This window comes from Mesoplodon mirus (assembly GCF_964341445.2).
Source record: "Mesoplodon mirus genome assembly, chromosome: 2".
Taxonomy (NCBI): domain Eukaryota; kingdom Metazoa; phylum Chordata; class Mammalia; order Artiodactyla; family Ziphiidae; genus Mesoplodon; species Mesoplodon mirus.
Genome location: NC_138977.1, coordinates 119,282,057 through 119,303,476, shown reverse-complemented (window position 1 = coordinate 119,303,476; position 21,420 = coordinate 119,282,057). Strand labels below are relative to the sequence as shown.

Here is a 21,420-nt window from a genome sequence, read left to right as displayed (position 1 = left end):
GTGTGGCTTGTGGAATCTTAGTTCCCCAACCAGGGATGGAACCCGGGCCCCTGCCAGTGACAGCACCAAGTCCTAACCACTGGACAGCCAGGGAATTCCCTATTAGACAATTTTATTCAACTTAAAAAAAATGGCCCAATGGTGCAGCAGCTATGGAAAGCAGCATGGCAGTTCCTCAAAAAATTAAAATGGAATTACCACGAGACTCAGCAATTCTACTTCTGGGTATATACCCAACAGAATTTAAAGCAGGGTCTCAAAGAGGTACACCCAGGTATTTGTACACCCACATTCTTAGCAGCGTTATTTACAACAGTCAAAAGGTGGAAGTAACTCAAGTGTCCGTGTATGGTTGAATAGATATGCAAAGTGTGCCATATACAAACAATGGAGAAAAAAGTGGCCCAAAGCCCTTCCAAGCTAACAGTTAGCGCCCTGCCCACAGGATGGGCAGCAGCAGGAAGTCAGACTGTTAGGAAAATCTTAAGTGCTCTCTGTGCACCAGGCCTGTGGACATCCTGTTCTAGCCTCTAGGATCCCTCTCCTGGGGACAGCCTGCCCTTGCTTGCTTGGGTGGTGAGGACCATTCAGATCAAACATGGCCAGCCAGCCAGCCTCCTTGGTGTCTGTAGACAAGCATCCCACTCGGTGAACTAATGCACCAATAATTAGTTAATGCCACCCTCAAAAGTGCTTAATGAGAATAGCCCACAGGCACTGAAAGAAAAACATGAGCTCATTGAGAATATCATTTGATGACCATGGCATCACTTATTTGTGGGCAGATGAAAGTTGGGAGGTATCATACCTGTATCCCCCAAAGCACAGAGCTAACGTATGAAGTTTCAGTTTTAATAAATGCTCCATTTCCATGAAATATGCTCTGAATACACAGATTCCTATTTAATAAGACCTATGACTGTAAGTACAGCTGTGGGACTGGGGCTGGTTCAGTGTTATCACCGGTGTGGCGGACGTTACCATAGTTATTACCGCCATGGTGCCCACCCTGCTAATCAGGCACACGTGACAGTTTGGGGCTTAGGAAAATGGGGAAAGGGATTGCTGGTCTTAGTGGTGAAGTTTTGAAAGATTGAAGTTTCCAAAGTTACGAACTGAACTAATTTTAAATTGTTGAAAAGGCACTTCTGTAATATATACAACCTGAACAAATTTTTCCTTCACTTCTTTTTCAGCTTTGTTTCAACTAAGCTCTCTGACCAAAAGACTACATCTGACACGTGCCCAGCCTTCTCTCCAATATGGATGCAATTTTCAGCTGAAATTTGACATCCATATATCAGATTGAAGAGTGAAAGGTTTTTCTGAGTCCTGCTTGTTCTGTCTCTTTCTCTTATTTCTTCCAGCCACCTGCCACATCCCCTACTTTTTGCGATTTCTTTCTCACTTCTGTTCCTTACTTCTTAACATTTGCAAAGGCTGAAGGATCATGCTCTCCATTTATCTGGAGTTCCTCACATAATTACTTGGCCTCAATTATCACATGGTGGCCTCCTATCCATGTACCCGGGATTGGCTACATAATCTGTGGAGTCTGGTGCAAAATAGAAATGCAGGCCTTTTAGTCAAAAATTATGGAGAATTTCAAGATGGCAACAGGAGAGCATTCAACCAAGCCTGGGCTCTTCTGAGAGTGACCGGCCCTACCTGTCCCTTTAGGTGGGAGCTCGTATTCCCCACCTGTGTCTTTACCTGCATAACAGACACCTTTGAGTTCACTTCCCACCACTAGAAAATGCAGAGTTCACCCTCTGCCCAGTAGCACCCTTTCCCCATCTCTCCACTACGACAGCTTCATCCTCTTCCTTTCCATTTCTGTTGCTCCTGCCCTGCACTAGCCTTTTGTTTTAACCCCCCAACAGTCTTTGGGTTGGTTTGTTTCCACCATCTCCTGCTACAAGTCATCCGAGATACAGAATATACTTCCTCAAATATATTCCAGATATCAGGCACCTTAGTCACATTAGCAATGTCGTCATTCTTCTAGGAAAATGGTAGAATGGGGTCCACAAAACAGTGAATGTGTCAGAACCTACGGGATGTGCATTTTGGTGGTTGGTGAAGGGGGTGTGTTTATGTTGTATTTTCTGGAGCACAAATTATGATGACTCAGTAGGTCTCCTAAAAAGAAGTATTTGCAGTATTACTAAAAACACAATGTGTCCTGAGACTCACAAGATAACTCAATTCTCCAGATACGTAAACTGATCACACACTTAATCATCCCTGAATCACACATCTCAGCTTGCGGACATACGCCCTCAATACTGTTGAACTCACTGAGGCCCTTTCCTGTAAAGAGCATCTGCAAATAATGACATTATTTCTCCAAGGCCAGCAGACACTGACATGATTGCATTGTCTCATCTATGTGGTCTGGAATAATAAAAGGTTTATATTTGGTGGGAGGAAAGGGGGCAGGAAATGGTTATAATTTCTCTTTTTCTCATGATCCATAACTGACTAAATCTTCTCTAATGAATGAAATATATATCCCCTTGGGGGAAGATTTACACATGAAAATTTCTTTTGTCAAAGCACATTTTGTTCTTATATTTCATTTATTCTTAAAATTCTACTGTATATACTCAAACTAAAATGTGTACCTTCCTTTGTTAAAATATGAAGTAGAAATACAACTGTTAAATACCACGGACATCATGGTTTTGTACTGAAAATAACAATGTTTTTTATGACTTTTTTCTTAAAGTCTTTCTAACTTAATGGGTAATTCTATAAAACCTCTGTAAGAAACTGGCTGCAAGATTAGTAACATATTTAATCTGGCAGACTAAACAAAAATACCTGTTGTATAAGTATGCAGAGGTGAAGCGGCAAAGAGGGCTTACTCTGACCATCAATATGGTCAACGGTGATTCTGTGCCTATTAATTTCCCCCTGGAAAGGTACTGTCATGCCAGTCTCTACAAACAGACATAATATCTAGTAAATTCTTGTCCTTCCTTGAAACACTATGAAAATATATCCCGATGTTCCCTTTGGAAAGTTGGCTTCACTTTTCCTTTCCAATCAATTTGTAATGGGTGTTTCGCCTCCATTCATGGATTCAGCAACAGCGCAAAAGGACACAGCATTTAAAATCAAACTCTATAACACAACATTGTTAATCAACTATACTCCAATATAAAATAAAAATTTAAAAATTAAAAAAAAATTAAATCAAACTCTACCCCTAAGAAATAGTAATTCACTTCCTAGGTGATGTAATTGGGGTAGAAGTTCCACAGCAGAAGCTACTGTGAATCTGGGATTGCAGAGCTAAGGATGGTGGATAAACAAAAACCTGTACTTACCCCCAGTCGCTGGACAATTTCCCTGACGTCTTCAGCACAGTTGTCCACTGAGGACAGAAGGATGCATTCACCTCGTTCGTAAAACACTTTGATACTCATTAACCCAGATGTCCACCCAATGACATCCCTGCAGGAACAGTTAAAGACCACATTCTTGGAATCCTTCTCGATCAGCATTATGAACTCGTTGGAAATCCCAAGGAGACACTCAATGTCCGAGGACTGGCCAAAGTCCCGTGCCACAACGTGCCACATGATCGCTCCAACGCTGAAGAGGTGGGCATCCTTCCTGGGCTTTACTTTCTCCTTCTTCTTGGCACCCAGGGTAATGAAGCTGAATTTCGCGGAGGTATCCACGGTGGCGGTCGTGACGAAGTTCTCCGCCAGGTCCTTCAAGTACTCCTGCCTCGTCCGAGTGGCCATCGCTCGAAACTTCTCTGATTTGTGGGCTGCATTTTCTGCATTGATTACTTTCGCTAAAAGGAAGTCCCGGAATACTGCGGACTTTGGGAAAGTTACGCCTTTGGGAATTGGTGGACCAAATGGTGGCACATCTTTTGATCTAGAAACTCCAACACTGAGGGAGGAAAAGGAGAAACAAGATGAATTGTGAGGCCGTAATAGTCAGCTTCAGAAATGTGACATACACCCATACTTTCGACTGAAGCCAGCTACTTTGTAGCATCTTGTTATGCTCATTTCTGGGTATCAAGTTTTTGTTTTTAGCAAAACTTTTCAAACTTAGTAGTTGAGGGGGTGTTATGGGCTGAGTAGTGTCCCTCCAAAATTTGTATGCTGAAGTCCAAAACCCCAATAACTGGGAATGTGGCTGTGTTTGGAGATCGGGTCTTTAAAGAGATGATTAAGTCAAAATGAGGCCATTAGGGTGGGCCTTAATCCAGTCTAACAGGTGTCCTTATAGAAGGAAACGTGGACACACAAGAAGATACCAGGGATGCACACCCACAGGGGAGAGACCACGTGAGGACACAGCAGGAAATCTGTAGGCCAAGGAGAGAGGCCTCAGGAAAAACCAAACCTGCCAACTCCTTGATCTTGGACTTCCAGCCTCCGGAACTGTGAGAAATAAGTGTCTGTTGTTTAAACTACCAGGTCTGTGGTCCTAGTCACGGCTGTGCGAGCTGACTAAGGCAGGGATGATGGATCAGTAGCCAGGCTGGTGCTCTGTAACTCTGTGGCCGGTCACCACTGAGAGACAGCGACACTTTCGGCAGCAGTGAGGTTAGCCCAGCTGGCTATCTGCGATCTCACTGCTATTGGACACGATGATCATGCTTACAGGGCCCAAAGTTTTGAATGTCCCCTTTTTTAAGGAAATGCTCACTTGATCACATTTTGGAAATCTAAATGAAGATTTTATAGGAGCAAAGTTTTAAGAGATTCCAGGGACTGAAAAGATCAAATGTATAGTGATGGCAATAACCATCTTAATACGGCAAAACCAATAATGCTCCCCTGTACCAGACAGAAGCTTTCGTTGTCTCAAATCCTTTTTGAAATATGAGTGAATTAATGAATGAGCAGATGAAGGACTGGAGTGAGTGAATGAATGAACCCCACAGCACTCCCCAGTTACTGAGCAGCTACTGCAGACCAAGAATGGGAACCAACCCCACATCTGCCCAGGCTGGTATTTTCTGTGTTGGGATAAAAAAAGGAAGCAACCTATGTTTCATCTTCTTCATGGTAGAAAATCCTGAAAGAGGTGATTTTTTTTTTTTTTTTTTTTTTTTTTTTTTGCGGTATGCGGGCCTCTCACTGTTGTGGCCTCCCCCGTTGCGGAGCACAGGCTCCGGATGCGCAGGCCCAGCGGCCATGGCTCACGGGCCCAGCCGCTCCGCGGCATATGGGATCCTCCCAGACCGGGGCACGAACCCGTATCCCCTGCATCGGCAGGCGGACTCTCAACCACTGCGCCACCAGGGAGGCCCTGAAAGAGGTGATTAAGGTATGAACACATTAGGTGTGAATTCTTTTTCTGGAATGTGGCTGGTTAGACTCCAAATAGATCACAGTCGCCAGGGATCTCTCCCCTTTGCTGTAACCTGCACACCCTTCAGCAACGTTCATCATTTCCAGGGAAAGAGCTATAAGATGCAAGAGGGTCTGGGTGGGGCCTTAGCTGGAGTGAAAGGGGAGGGAAGGACTGCTTCCCTTTGGGACAGAAGACCAAACTCACTCACATGCATGGTAGCAAAGGCGCTGAACCAGAGAGGGAGGTGGGGGGACTTGACTCACGTCCTCAAGGAAGGTCTTAGAAACATCGTGGAGGTTTCAAATGGCTGAGGGGCTGCCACCATATATGACCCGTCTTCCCCTCATTACCATCCTTAGGAAGAACTTTCTAGACTGAGTAGGAATTAACTTGTCCTCAGGTGTTATTCCATAGAGAGCTGTCCCAAAGCTACATGTCTGGACTGTGGGTAGTGTAGCCACACCTGTTGCTTCCCCACCAGAACGATCAACCGGCTCAAGTGGCCTCTCAGTGCACTGGACTCTGCCCTCCCGACACTGGCCATAATCAACTCATGTGATCACCTCTCCTAAACGTGGTTTTGTCTTCCAGCAATGAGCACAGATTCCTGGAAGTATTTTACCCATGGAACGCTGAGGAGGTCAAATCCCATTTAACACCTTACAGGATTACTTTTTGCACTTAGCTCTGTGGATCTCAAGCTACTCTCTGACTACAGCTTGGATGCACTTAAGGCAAAGCATCAGGGCGAACTTTTTATATCTAAATGTGTTCCCAGACGGCTCTCACTGTGGAGCTCCAGAGTGGGCAGAGAGAGACATCTGTTAGCAGGGCGATTCTTCTTGTCCCAAATTATTAAACCAAATGTCTAACTGGACACCTCCACTACAGTGTATGGTACAGTGCGGCTCGATAAACCACCATCCTATGCATCTCGGATCAAAGTTGTACCAAAAAAGGAGCAGAATTCAGGCACAGCTGTTACTATGACTACTATTATTAGTCCATGATCACCATGATGGTCTGAGGATGGGGATCAATTAGAAACCCCTGGTTACAAAAGCTTATATAATCCGTAATGCTTTCAAGCAGAGTTAAGATGGAATATTCTTTTGCCAGACTGGGATAATTCCTAGTGGGTGGAAACGAGAGTATGTATTAGAATTTCTTATTTTACCCAAATAACTTGATAGCATTTACTGATGATTTAGACATAAGACCCCTCCACTGAGGGCAACAGTACAAAGATGAGCCTTCCTTCATGTGCCAGTTAAAGGGTTTTAGGAAAGCAACGTGGGGTACAGCAGATTCCAGGGTCCTGTGCTCTTCGTAGGAGTCCAGCTCCACCACTTTCTGAGGGACTCTGAGTTACTGCATCCCTCAGGGCCTCGTCTGTAAACTGGGGGTTAAAACAGTACCATCCTCAAAAGCACACTATGAGGATTCAACAAAATAATGCACGCTAAGCTATTAGTAACCCAATTGTTACCATCACTACTATTGCCACAAATAATTATCGTTTTCACCATTGATTTAAAATTATCATCTAAGTTTTGTAAGAAGGGGCTACATAGTAAGTTTTCTAAAATGGAAGTCATCGTTTTATATAGATAATACTGCCCTTTTAATTGACAGTTAGCTACCAAGCCTACAGAGCACAAGAAGTTTACTCATTCAGTTATTAAAGGATGCATTTTCGGCTTCCCTGGTGGCACAGTGGTTGAGAGTCCGTCTGCCAACGCAGGGGACACGGGTTCGTGCCCCAGTCCGGGAAGATCCCACATGCCACGGAGCGGCTGGGCCCGTGAGCCATGGCCGCTGAGCCTGCACGTCCGGAGCCTGTGCTCCGCAACGGGAGAGGCCGCAACAGTGAGAGGCCCACGTACCACAAAAAAAAAAAAAAAGGATGCATTTTGCAAAGAGTTTATCTTGGAAAGCACACAAACATATAAATCCCTCAGAGTTAGCTCTACAATGGCTACAACCATTGAAATGAAAGAATCTCATATAAAGAAACAGGCAATCTGTTAAGTTTGCTTTTTAATAATTTTAGACTAAAATTACATAACGTGGAGCTTTGTGGATGTTGCCCCATTATTTCTTTCTAGGTTCAAGTGGCCCCAGCATCACCGAGAGAGAGCCCTGCTGTATCCAGGGGGCACAGCTCAGACTTCTCTGGAAGATGGGAGCCTGCTCTTTCACACTCTGGACGCGTGCCCTAGTTAGCAGCACGCTTTTATCAGAGGACGGCATCTCGCCCCAGCAGTCTGTCTGGACCACGCCTCTGAGCTACGTGGTACTGCAGGTCACGATCTGCCAGAACTCACTGCCACTCAGCACCTGTGCAAAGCTCATGGGATGAACGATGCACAGGGGTCACAGGGGCATGTGCGACCCACCCAGGCTTCTATAAAACGCACCCGTGATTAAGACGGAGCAACCTAGAAAACAGCAGACCTGGACTATATTTTATCATTTCCTTGGAAATTATTTTAATGAATTTACTTTGTGACTGGTATGTTTTGAGGAAATCATAGGAAACAGACTTATGTGAGGTGTTTCTGGAAAACCTGGGCACTGTAACCTTATTCCCTGTGACAGAGTAAACACATCTTCATAAAAATGTCATGGAATCGGGCTTCCCTGGTGGCGCAGTGGTTGGGAGTCCGCCTGCCGATGCAGGGGACATGGGTTCGTGCCCCGGTCCGGGGGAATCCCACATGCCACGGAGCGGCTGGGCCCGTGAGCCATGGCTGTTGAGCCCGCGCGTCCGGAGCCTGTGCTCTGCAACGGGAGAGGCCACAGCAGTGAGAGGCCCGCGTACGGCAAAAAAAAAAAGTCATGGAATTGATTTGACTAGTTTTCCAGAAGATTACGATTGATTCTTTGAAGGACACTCATGAGGTGGTAAGTGCGATCATTATGAATGTTTATGAGGCACTTCCAAAACCTAGAGGCACTCCACTGCTTTACATTTGAATCTCATTAGTAAATGATAATTTAGTGATAGCAACGTGGTATCTTAAAAGGCAATGACCCCACCTTTGAACCATTTGTACAAGCTGGTTTTTACCACAGAAAACATAATGCAAGCCACTTTGTTGATAGGTAAGATCTATATGAAAAGCATCCCTCCCCGGTAATTTAATTAAACACAGAAAACCTAAAAGAAATAAAAATAAAGAGGTATTACTTATCCTTAAGATTTTTTGTGCTAATCAACCACCTCATGACAGAAGGATAAACTAAAGATAGAAAGTAATTAAAAATACTTGATTTGACCTAAGAATAGCAGCCTATAAAATAACACCAAATACAATAAAGCCCTAGGCTTGTTTCCAATCCATTAGGAAGGCTCATTTAAGATTACTCTTCATAATTACCATTCATCAGCGGAGATCCCAGAAGAATAAGCCGACTGAGCATGTTTGCACCAACGTTAACGGTTTTAAGCGTATCGTTTATACAGACTAGATGTCCTTTTTTTCAAGTATCACTTTTTTTTTTTTTTAATAAAAAGTCGTTCTGAGCATTCAGGCCAGGGGTCTTGAACTGAGGTGCATACAAGGATCACCACAGGGGGAAACCATGCAGATGGGGAGAACATGGGGTGGGGATGCAAGCTGGCGACACCAAGCACACAGGCCAGTCTCCTTGCCCCTAGGAGGGCACGGCTGCCCTTCACAGGCCCCTCTGCCCCATCCAGGCCTGGGAGGCTGCTCAACCGGTAACCACTGCTTTAAGATGAGCGCCAGGAACTCTAACAGGTGTTTTTGCATAATTACTGCTATTCATTCCTCATAACTACATATTGAAGTTGGTACTATTATCCCCAGTTTTCAGAAAAGGAAATGAAGGCTCCAAAAAATAAGCTAAATCGTTACAAAGTGCCATGAGGGGGCAGGAGAGCTGGATTCTCACTCAGGTCAGAGACCGGCTCTTTTACTGACACCCCACAAGGCAGGAGCCTTTGGTGACAGCTGTTTCCTAAGGAAGAGCATGGGTAGAGGAAGGGCAGGCCTCGTCAGTCTCGGGATTCCGAGGCACCTGGATGGCCTTTTGAAATCACCAAAGCAAGTGTCAAACCCCTATCTCGACACACCACCACACTACCGTGTGCGTGTTTCCAAGCTCTTGGACGGGAAGAAACATTTTACCACCAGAATGCGTTTTTTTCAGGGGAGCACTGAAATGGCCAGATCCTCCACTTCTGAGGCTGCTATCAGTCAAGCGATGGTCTGGCAAGGACTGTAGGAAGTCTTTAACATTGAGGAAAGGTGAAACCTAGAACTGTGAACTGCTAGGAATTTCACTGTTTCGAAATGAGAAGAAGGCAATTATTTCTTACAGAAAGTACCTGAGTGTAAGACTTCTCTGGTGGCGCAGTGGTTAAGAATCAGCCTGCCATTGCTGGGGACACGGGTTCGATCCCTGGTCCGGGAAGATCCCACATGCCGTGGAACAACTAAGCCTGTGCGCCACAACTACTGAGCCTGAGCTCTTGAGCCCGCAAGCCACAACTACTGAGCCCGCGTGCCACAACTACTGAAGCCCGCGTGCCTAGAGCCTGTGCTCCACAACAAGAGAAGCCACTGCAATGAGAAGCCCGCACACCGCAACGAAGAGTAGCCCCCTCTCACTGCAACTAGAGAAAGCCTGCGTGCAGCAACCAAGACCCAACACAGCCAAAAATAAAATGAAAGAAAAGAAAGAAAAGAGAAGAAAAGAAAGAAAGAAAGAAAGTGCCTGAGTGAAGACAGTGGGAAATATAATTAGAAAAAAAAAAGAAGGATAATTACGGGCATAGAAATAATGGAAAACTAATTGGAAGACATTTTGGGGAATGAGGTCCTGTTGGAACAACCCTGGGAGCATGAAATACCAGGGACTCACCTGTAACACACATTTTCAGTGCATGGATTATGCACTTTGACTATGACGAAGACATGTTGAAAGTGGGACCGGATGCTTTTTGGAGTAAAAGGAAGTGCTCCAGGCTCTTGGAAGACAATGGTCACGATGTCATTTCCTATATGCCTTTTCCTCAGGAGCTGCAGTCAGGAAAATGAACACACACACACACAGAGTTACAGACACGGTTTTCTGTAAAAACAAGATACGTAAATATACACAATTCACTCAGCATTCAATTTCAAGGAGTTTTTTAGAAAAGCAGAGTCATCCTTGGGAAGCTAGGGCTCCTTGACATGGCTGTGTCCAAAGACCTATGGAAAGAAAAGCCTCAATATTTAAGTTCATCTTTTGCTTTGAAAGGCAACTGGTGTTCTCTCTGCTTTTCATCTTTATCATTTTTTGCCCTGAAATAATAGCACATTAGAGCTAAAATCGCTTTAAGGAATCTTGTAGATTAAGCTCTTCGACTTAACAGGAGGAGACGGCAGAGCGACCAAGGGAAGGTACAGTGGCTGAAAGTCCTGCAAGAGGGTGTCAGGGGCTTAAATGACACATGCATTTCTGCAACAAAAATACAGAAGACTGTTATTTTGGCAGCTGATATATTCAAGCTAATTAACTGAAATCTAGCCTTTTCAATGTATTTTGGGAACAGAGAATTCCACCAGATTAACAGCTGGAAAACCCAATAAATTACAAATGCATCAGGAGAGAAGGAACCCCAGGGCAGTGACACCTGAACCCCTCTACTTGCGATGTTCCTTCTGCCAAGAATGCCCCCTTCACCCCAAGTCTCTCCTAGACCACTCAGGTCTCTGCTGAGCTACCAACACACTGGAAAGAATGTCCCTGGAGGGACGGCACAGGCCCTGCACCCATACCCCAGGCCCACGGAGACCACATTAGTTGTCGTGTCCTGTTCTAAGTCTTGGTTTACTTCTCCTGCATCAGTTCATAATCATCAGGAGGGCAGGAGATGTATCTCGTTGACTCTTGGTTTCCCACTTTCTAATGGCCTTGCCCAGGACACAGCAGACACCCACACACACACTGGCTAAGTGAATAAACAAACGTTACAAATACACAATCACAGCCACATAACACTGCGCAATAAAATTGTGACCAACTCTAAATATACACCAACAAATCCATACACTCCGTAAGCTTATGCACCTAAAGCCATTAGGGTCTGTGCTCCCAGAGTCTGTGATCTTCCGTTTGCATAGAGACAGTAATCCTTACATAAGCTGGTGATGTCACTGCAGGAACGGGGTAATCTCAGGTAGTAAATCTCTCTTTACGAGCAATAACAGAGGCAACAAGCTCGCGCTTAAATTTATTTGGCACTTAGAGAACATACTTCACTGTAAAGAGCATTAATTTCAACTTTTAAAACCTTTTAAACCCAGATACAAAAAGGATTTCATTGTCAGGCCCCTGACTTGTGATTTAGCATGATCAAAGGCCTGGAAAAGTGGGAACGTAATGTCCTTTCTCCCAGAGTTCCCTACTATGGGCCAGTTAAATCACTGATTCATATGCTGGAAAACTGCTATTTAAATCCAAATGGTTAAAGGTATAAACACACAAAAATCGTTTTACTGCCTGAGTGAAGTTTTGAGAGCTATATTAATATCCATTAACGAGCCAGCTGTCGTTTTAAAAATGTTCGCTAGATATTTAAGTAAAAGGTGACATTTTAAGATGCACGTAAAAAAATCAGTAGCAAACTCGTCATATATTCACTGTGTTACTATTTACCCATCCTAGAGTGGACACATGTTAACCACAGTAAACATTTCATGAAAAGAAAAGAAAACAAGGCAAGGACACGTATCTAAAACAAGCATCATGGGACTTCCCCGGTGGTCCCGTGGTTACGACTCGGCGCTTCCACTGCAGGGGGTGGGGGTTTGATCCCTGGTAGGGGAACTAAGATCCGGCAAGCTGCACAGCGCGGCCAAAAACATAAATAAAAAAATAAAACAAGCATCATGACAAGCTGAAAACTGTACGAGGCTAAGATATATTCTTCCCTCGTTTCTGCAGTAACTGAAATACATGAGTCACATGTACTGTAACAGGACAACAAAATTCAGAAACAAATGAAAAATTAAAAGAAAAACTGAAATACCTAACAGTGTGTTCAGTGTATTTGCTGAGCACGAACACAATGGCTTACACTGTACTTTCCGCTATATCCTTGAAACGCAGGAATTCTCTATCTCCTTGAACGACGGGAATTCTCAGACTGATGAGAAGGTGGAGCTTGCAGGGGCCAAGGCCACGTATGGAATTCTGGGCCCCTCCTTCCCCAGTGACTAGGGCATCCGCTGGCCACCCTCCTGGGTTAACCTCAGAGGGCAGCCCAGCCTCATTAGTCAGTGAAACGTGGACAGCTATTCCTACCCATTTCTCTTGCTCCTGAAGGAAGACCATGGGTCCAGTTCTACACTTCACCACGGGAATATTCAAAGCGCAAGTGAAAGGAAACTTTAAGGCTAGTTACCTTGATTGACGACGTGCCAACCCGCCTTTGCCCCTTTCTAAGCATATTCTTTTGCTTTGTAAAATGGGCTAGAAATAGTTTTAAAATTCTAGTTAATTTAACTATGGTCACAAAATGCACTTTGTAGAAAAAGTGCGGGGGAGGGCGGGGAACAAGGAGATTCGTTAAGAAGAGGAAAATAAAATCTCAAGCTCTCTGTAGAGAATAAACAAAGAAAAATGAACACCTGGCCCATCAATAGGATATCTGAATCTTTTTAGAGACTAAAGAAATACAGCATCTGGCAGGTTCACGGAAACATTATTCATTGTCAGACATTAAATAACCTAAGTAATTCTTGGGCTTCTTATATAAAGGTTAGGGTTCTCTTCAGCCATTAGTTATGTCTTGTTCTAACTCGTCAATGAAATTCTGTAGAAGTCGACTCCAGAAATGGAAGGGGAAAGGGCATGGCAGCCCATAGACCAGGGCGGCCCAGCAAGACAGCAAGGCAAGTTCCTGGTCACCAAGACGCCACCGGTGCTATTTCGGCGATTAAGGAACGATGTCTTCTAGGCCTTTCTAGACATGAGAAGCTCCTAACTCTTCTTCAGTGCCAAGAGGGCCAACTCAAGAGTCTTCAACCACGAGAGTGAGTTAATAAATATTGTATTAGATTTACAGAGTCAATTCTGCTAACTTGCCAACACTTGATTCAAGCTGTGAGCCAGGAATAAGCTCTTGGTATGACAAGGAAAGTGAAAATGTGATTCTTCACCCAATTCCCTGACAAAAAACATACAGATGCTACAGAAATAGCAACCTGTGGGTTTATCTTCAGTTCCTTAAACACACTTCAGGGTTTCACAGGTCCAGTTTTAACTTCGTGCAAGAACCAAAAGCAAGTGAAAACAACCAACCTCCAGGCAGCTGCATATGCATCAAAAATGGCATAAAGTTGAACTTGGTTAGATCTACCAGCCTCTATGCAAATAGGTTCATTTGTTAAATTCTTTTTTAAAAAAACCTGGGAAGGTTAAAAAAAAAAAAAAAAAAGAAGCAAGTTGCACCTAATTCTGGAGGAGAGGGGGAAAGAGGCTGCACCATAAGAAGATGTGACGTGGCTGGGATGTCGTTCAGAAGAAGTCTCTCAGGGTCAGCGATGAGAAAGCTTAATTTGAAACTGGAGAAGGCGGATCTCCAGAGACAGTTTCTTGTCTTAAGAAGCAAAGATGTGAAAATGAGCATGATTTCAAAGAGAAAACTGCATCGTTTCATGATTACAAGTTCTGAAATTCAAAGAGATGAGTTCAGAAGTGAGGAAAAAAATTAAATGTATCCCGTTTTGAAAAAACAATCATAAATTCTGGATCTCAGTCCTTGGGGTATCGTCGGAAAGCCCCAGCAGTAGGAGCAGGGCTGACAAAGACTGGTCTGTCCCGATCCTTCCTGGAGTCTGACCCTGTCACCCCCCTCCCCTTCTGGACAGCCACCCTATCCCTGCAACATGCCCACCTGTCTCTGCAGCAGGCACCTTGCGTTTGCCAACCCTTGCTTAGAAAGTGTCTCCCCTTTACACGGAGCGCTAGCTTCTCCTCCTTCAGGGACCGTCCTAACTTTGCACGCTTGCACACAGAACATACACAAACACACATGCATGCACACAACACAGCCCCCTCATATTCTCTGTACTCAAAAGAGCATGTACCAGTGGTCAGAATTTTGCTCTCATTTTTAAGAGACATCTATAAAGTTTCCTGTATAAAGACACAGAAAGAGTGAACATAGAATAGTAGTCTGACCAGCAAGAAAGAGGGGGAAAACCTACACACATTACCACATAAATACAAAATATCTTGCCTCCTTTGCTACCACAAAAAGTGACCGCTAATTAACCACTCTGATCTCAGATCAGCAAGAAGAGGTCAAATTTAATCACTGTTTCAAGGATGCAGTGCTGATTTACCATTCTATATAACCAATATAAAAATATTATATAAAATATTTTACCAATGGCAAGAGTAAATGCACAAACCAGCGAAGCAAGACTGAATATTTTGGAAATAGAGAAACAGAAATAAACCAAGAATGCGGATTTTTAATGTTTTAATAACAAAGTGAAGATAAGAAAAGATCATGACGATACAAATATTTCTCTTCTGAAACTGGGCGATACCAGCCCTTTTTCAAAGCAGTAATTCTTATTATCTGGTATAAGTATACATTCTTCTTTCTGGCCTGGGAATAAAGCTAATCATGAAAAGCTGAATACGCCTTTTATGCTTCCAAAATATTCCAGATTACTATTTATAGGTGAACCCAAGAGCAGTCAGGACCCGGCCGTAGAGCACTTACTGAGGTAGATTCCTCCAATATTTAAATGGTTTCCTCAGCTGTACCAATTAGGGACTTACAGAAGTATGTACACAAACCTTTTAAGGCAGGGGCTGACCATCTGTCTAAATTATATGGAGAAGGGGTTCCAGCCTAGCCTAACAAGCTCTGTCCCTATTTCCTCTGTAGATATCAAGCCCATCCCTAGGCTAAGACCAGGATTCTTCAGATGGAATCTCAGAAACCCAGGGGTTTTGTCTTTTTCCTTAGGGACCTCCATGGAGCTCAGAAACCCCTTCCAAGCAGGGCAGTTCTAACATTACACATGCATTCACACACACACACAAAGTTTACTGTGTGCCAGGAACCATGCTACCTTTATCTGTTTATATATACTTAGTTTGTCTCTGCCAAAGTGAAGTCTGAAGGTAATTTGTGGGGTTCTTTCCACTGATAACATCCCATGATGGCTTAACTACAATCTGTCTATAGGACAAGCAGGAGGGAAGCAGCCAGGGGAGACAGCCCTGGGAAAAGTGGACTGACTGCCAAGCAGACCCAGAGAGAGACCTGGGGGATTTGACTAAAGAGGGAAAACACTCCAAGAACGGGCTTCCTTATCTGGCTAGGTTTTCTTTGTAAGAGTCCAGACATTCCAAAGATTGAACTCTCTTGCAACTGTCATGGACTCTCTAAAGACTTTTAATACATCTTGGAATCAGCTTTCAGCTTGATTTATTATAAGAACAAACACAAGAAACTGTATCTGATGTGGATGCATCTAGAACAGTGAAATAGTCACAAATACCACAGGGCTAATGAGGCCAAAGTCAGAGGCGCAATTCACGTACAGACCAGTTAACTTTGCTAAGTTGTGTGGCCTCAAACTGCAGTCATGAACCTGGATGGTCACTTCAGACACTTATGCCCTTGGTATTACCATAATCTGTGGGCATGGGTGGGGTGGGTGAGAGAGACGGCAAAGTAGCACAACCCGCAACAAATATGGAAAGTCCGTGTTCCAAGACACAGTGCCATCACTGATCTATGACCAGAATATTCTGATCATGATTAGCAAAGTATTAAATGTCAAAGTAAAAATGATTTTCTGAAATTATTGATAAATTAATCCCTTCCTTTCTTAACTATTCAGGCCTTAGCTTTTCATGATAGGTCTTTAGGACTGGGATCAGGAAGATAAAATGAAAATTAAGTCATCTAAAATACTTGTCTTCTATATCTCATAAGTTATAAATTATAATAACACCTAAAACTTATTGAGCACACTCTCTGCCAGGCACTATTTTGAGTGCTTTATACATATTAACTCACCTAATTCTAACTACCGTCTAAGAAAGGTCATTCATTCATTCATTCATTCAACAAATGTTAACTGACTGCTCTCCACGTTCTGGGCAGTGGTTCTGTGTGCATACAACACTCAGTGAAGAAAGAGGTAAAAGTCTCTACCTTCAGTGATAAAGGAAAATAAAGCACAGACCACTGTGCCCAAGGTCACAAAGCTAAGTAGCTGGGATTCATATCCAGGAAGTGTGGTTCTAGAATTCTTGCTCTTAAGAACTACATTTTTCTGCTGAAGCTTTTTTCCAACCTAGAAGGAGGAAGCCTCAAAGAAGGCCCTAGAATCACAGAATTCTAACACTAAGAGGGAGATGTTATGCCTCATCTTGTCCAAATACGCTCAGGTGTGCCACTCCTCCCCACTTCCAAACCCTCGGAAGGTATCGCAAAAATACAGCATTCTTCCCGCCTGAGCCTCGGTGTAGAATTCTTCCTTCTCAGTACAGGGCAGCTCCAAGCACCCACTGTTGGCCACCTAGACCACATCCTCATTATATAATTATCAAATTTCTTGAGAGACTAAGAATCTTTTCCAAGGCCACAAGGCAAATGACTGACTACAATAAGTTCAGAATACAAGTCCAATGACTCTTAGCCCCCATCCTACACTCATCCCTTTTATATTGTGATTACTCGCCTACATCCTAAGTTGAGTATGTAGATTTCCCAATGAAACACATATAAGATCATATATATTCTACATATAGCAAGAGCAATTAAAAAAGCAAAACAAGCAGTTTTCTACCTCTAATGCACTGGCATAATATTCAATGCCATGGATTCTCACTCAAGATAAAAAAGAAAAACAAAAATGGAACCAACAAGTCTTTAGGCTATGGAGTTTGTAATATACAATCTCAATGTACAGGGATTTTTGTTTTTTTAATCTCCCGTTTGGGAAGTTGAAAACACCCACGTACCTCACTCCCCACCCCCATCCTTCCATCCACGTTTTTGTGTGTAGGACTTTTCGGGGAGAGTTTCCATGAAAGAAACTCTGGTACAAAGAACCCATAAAACCACACTTTTAATTACTGTTCAATAAAAAGGGGACGGGGGAAGCCATTTTTGAGTTCTGGTAACAGCAAAGTCAAGGGACTTCGAAATTCCAGAGGCTGCCCTCTGAGAAACAATGCAGTGGATTCGGTTTGGAGTCCAGTACTCAGGTAATTGGGGAGTTGGCAGGGCCTTGTGGTTTGAATGCTCCATGAGTGGGGTCCAAAGGCACTGGTTCTATTTCCACTAACGTACTGACAGAGTCTCTGGGCCTGAGTCAGCCCTATCAGGTTTCTCAGCAACAACTCACCCAGAGTTTAATTACTGGATGATTGCAAAAGTATCTGCAGGACAACTGCATGGTCTAAAATTAAGCATCTTAATATTGAGTGAGTCTATATGGCATTATTCCAAATAAACGTTTGAAGAGCTAGAAATCCTCTAGTTTAAAACATGTGTAAAATTCATACGTGTGGGGCTTCCCTGGTGGCGCAGTGGTTGAGAGTCTGCCTGCCGATGCAGGGGATATGGGTTTGTGCCCCGGTCCGGGAGGATTCCACATGCCACGGAGTGGCTGGGCCCATGAGCCATGGCCGCTGAGCCTGCGCGTCCGGAGCCTGTGCTCCGCAACGGGAGAGGCCACAACAGTGAGAGGCCCGCTTACCGCCAAAAAAAAAAAAAAAAAAATCATATGTGTGATCTAGGGATTGTAACTCCATGTTATAAAAAACATACAGACATGTGATCAAAAGACAGATCCTCTGAAGGTAATGGGCAGAACTCTGATTACTAGAAAATCCTGTAGAAAATACAGGAAGGACAAGGGATTGAGGTTGAGTATTAGGTAGAAAAAAAACCCATCTAGCAATTACCACGAGAAGAGGAATAAACAGAGGAGCTACAGCCCCAAATGTGACAAGCTGGGCTGGGGGTCAGGGGCCTCTTCTTCCTCTTGGCTGTGGGATCTAAGGTGGCTCTTCCCACCTGGGAACAGGGCAAGTGGCCTCGCTGGAAAAATGCACCCCTTGACTACCTTCATTGAATTTCATGAGCATTCAGAAAAAAAGTAAAAAAGAAAGACAAAATTCTCTGCAACAATTAAGTTTCATTCACATGACAAATGCTTATCGAACAACTACTATGTAGTCCCTGGTGCTTTAATTTAGAGCAAAGGAGTGCAGTTACGTGACATCAGCAAAATTAAGTTTTCTAAGCGTGGAAACAAACCTTGCTTTAACTCTGGACTCACCCCAAATGTAGTCAAACCCCTAAAATTAAAGAACGCCATGAGTGAGTTACAAGATTCTTTCTTACAATATTTTCTAGAAGTTATCTACCCACATGCAGAAACCGAAGCTCAGGTTACATTAGTTGACTTCTTCTGTAATTAATACAGTTGACACTGCTTCCCATTAAGATTTTGCCTGGCAAGCAATCCAGGTGAGTGTGGAAGAGTTTCTAAGTTCTGTAAGAAAAGAGTGCAATAAAACTTGTGCCATAATGATCCCTTTAAAGCCCAAATACTTCCAGATGATAAAAAGAGTCAAAGACTATGAATGCCGTTCAAAGAAAAAAACCTACTGATTCTTTGCAAATTCGAAATACACTGATACCGTGGAAGGGCTGCCCTCGGAGATGGCATCTGTTGTGAGGGGGGTGGGAGGAGGCCGTACCTGCTGCCTGTTGTTGGGCGTGTGTGGGAGCATGGTGCACACGTGGAACATGAGCTCGTAGTCTTTGTACGTCGTGTACAGGGAATGCGTTCCTGTAGAATCAGCTGAAAACAAAGATTAATTGCAAGAACAAGTTAGGCCACTGCAGATTAGCAGTTCAACACTTAGAAGGTCATTATTACAAAGGGCAATTCAACCAAAAAGAACAGACCTCCCAACGATAAAGGACCAGTGTCTCGGGGGTGGCCCCGCTCTCTCACTGGGCCCTGTTTCTCCCACTTTCCAGCCCACGCCCGTGGCCTGAGTTTTGTCATCTGCTCTCACCCAGGCGCTTTCTACTGAACGTGTGGTTTCCCCTCTCTTTTCGTCTACACTCTTGCCTTCGCAGTGCTAACTTAGATGACCCACATGGGCGAGATGCTGTTGCCACAAGAAGTACAGGTGAGCACGGGAGGAGGTGTGGCCTGGCGCCGGTCTGGGTGCAATTATTAGATGGGGCTGAGCTAACCAGAAGTTATCCTTGCCCCACCGTGTGTGAGTGCGCGTGCGTGTGCGTGTGTTTACAGTTACTTATCAGTTATTCTTGGGCACTTGACCCTCCAGAACCCAGAAAAATGACACAGGATTGACTTCATGTGGAAATGGGAACGAAAGATGTTAAGGATTTCTTCCCTGAGTGATGGAAGTAATTTTCTTCTCCTTCTGACAGGCAATGCGATGATGCAGTCATATGATTAAGACCAGGGAGGATGCATGTGATCTCTTACTGCATATGATGCACTGATACATGTTAAAAAACTATGACATCTGAATCCTTGTTAATCATACAGCTATTCATCTTTTGAAAAGCAGAATGATTCTGTGCAAATTCGAAACCCATCTGTATTATCAACAGATAACCTCACTGAGAGTTTCCGACACCCAAACCAACAGTGACTATAAAATGTTTAAGTAATAATTTTAGGACGGAGGTTGCATATGGATAAAGACAAAAAGATAAATAGAAATTAAGATGTAAACAGAACTCAAGACTGCCCTTCTGAATCCTTGATCTATATACAGGTTTATCGTCTACCTTTTAAACAACAATAAACAATACTGTTCGATATTACTGAAAACAAAGTTTATTCCATTGTGTTTGTTGGGGGAACTCTAAGTAGTGGTCTTGGGCTAACCTTTTTTTAATCTGAAAATTAAAATTTTTACTTTAAGAACATTAAAACACTTACCCTTCACGGGCATTTATTATTTTCTTTCTAAATCGTGCAACATATTCTTATTTCCAACATTTATATCCAACTCAGAAATAGTCCTGAAAATCCTCTAGAAAAAAGTATTGCATACAGTTTTGTGCTGAGAGGTACTCATAGAAGGAAATTTCATGCATAAGGGGAGTATGTAGAATGTTTATCTATGGATACTGATAAATTAACTTGCAGATGGTCAGAGAGGATATTCATCTAATAAGCTCTATATTATCCAGCCCCCATTTTCTCTTTTAGCTATTCATTCAATGCATATTTGTTACTTTTCTTAGGACTTCTTGGAGAGTAATCTTCCATTTCAACTGTCTTGTCTCAGGACCTTAAGGGTGAAACGTGGCTTTGGAAGTGAGCAGGCCGTCGTGAGGGAATGACGACTGTTCCTCCCACGAAGAAGTAACACTGAAGGTCAGAGGATGAACTAACCCTGCAGGTTCAATGACTCCCTCACAACACTGTTACTACGATGCTTAAAATTCAGTAAGAGAAATGTTGACAGATATTTCACAGTCTCGTCAATGGGCTTCAGATTCAGGAAATCATAATGAAAAAAGAAAAATCACTTTTAGGGGGAAGGGGGAGAAACACTCTCAAAATGTGGTCATAATTTGTCTATCCCAAGTAGTACTAAAGGACGAATTTCTAAAATTAAGTATTCAATATTTTCAAAGGTTTTATTTTAAACATCAGAAGGGTAATGCAAACGGTCAACTCAAGCTTGTTCAAGGGTTTGCCGCAAATATTTCTGTTCAAAAGGAGAAACAGGGGGGCTTTCCTGGTGGCGCAGTGGTTAAGAATCCGCCTGCCAATGCAGGGGACATGGGTTTGAGCCCTGGTCCGGGAAGATCCCACATGCCACAGAGCAACTAAGCCTGTGCGCCCCAACTACTGAGCCTGCGCTCTAGAGCCCATGAGCCGCCACTACTGAGCCCACGTGCCACAACTACTGAAGCTCACGCGCCTAGAGCCCGTGCTCTGCAAGAAGAGAAGCCACCACAATGAGAAGCCCGCACACCGCAACCAAGAGTAGCCCCTGCTCGCTGCAACCAGAGAAAGCCCG

General features: G+C 43.6%; 1 protein-coding gene across 1 annotated transcript in view; it reads right to left on the bottom strand.

The window, feature by feature from the left end:
* The window catches only part of SIPA1L2 (signal induced proliferation associated 1 like 2), a 223,697-nt gene that overhangs the window by 56,834 nt on the left and 145,443 nt on the right, over positions 1-21,420 (bottom strand). Inside the window, exons 6-8 of the mRNA XM_082638723.1 lie at positions 19,099-19,202; positions 10,225-10,382; positions 3,336-3,912 (exon numbers count right to left, since the gene is read on the bottom strand). Coding sequence (XP_082494849.1) covers positions 3,336-3,912; positions 10,225-10,382; positions 19,099-19,202 — 839 coding nt within the window. The remainder of the gene's footprint in view (positions 1-3,335; positions 3,913-10,224; positions 10,383-19,098; positions 19,203-21,420) is intronic.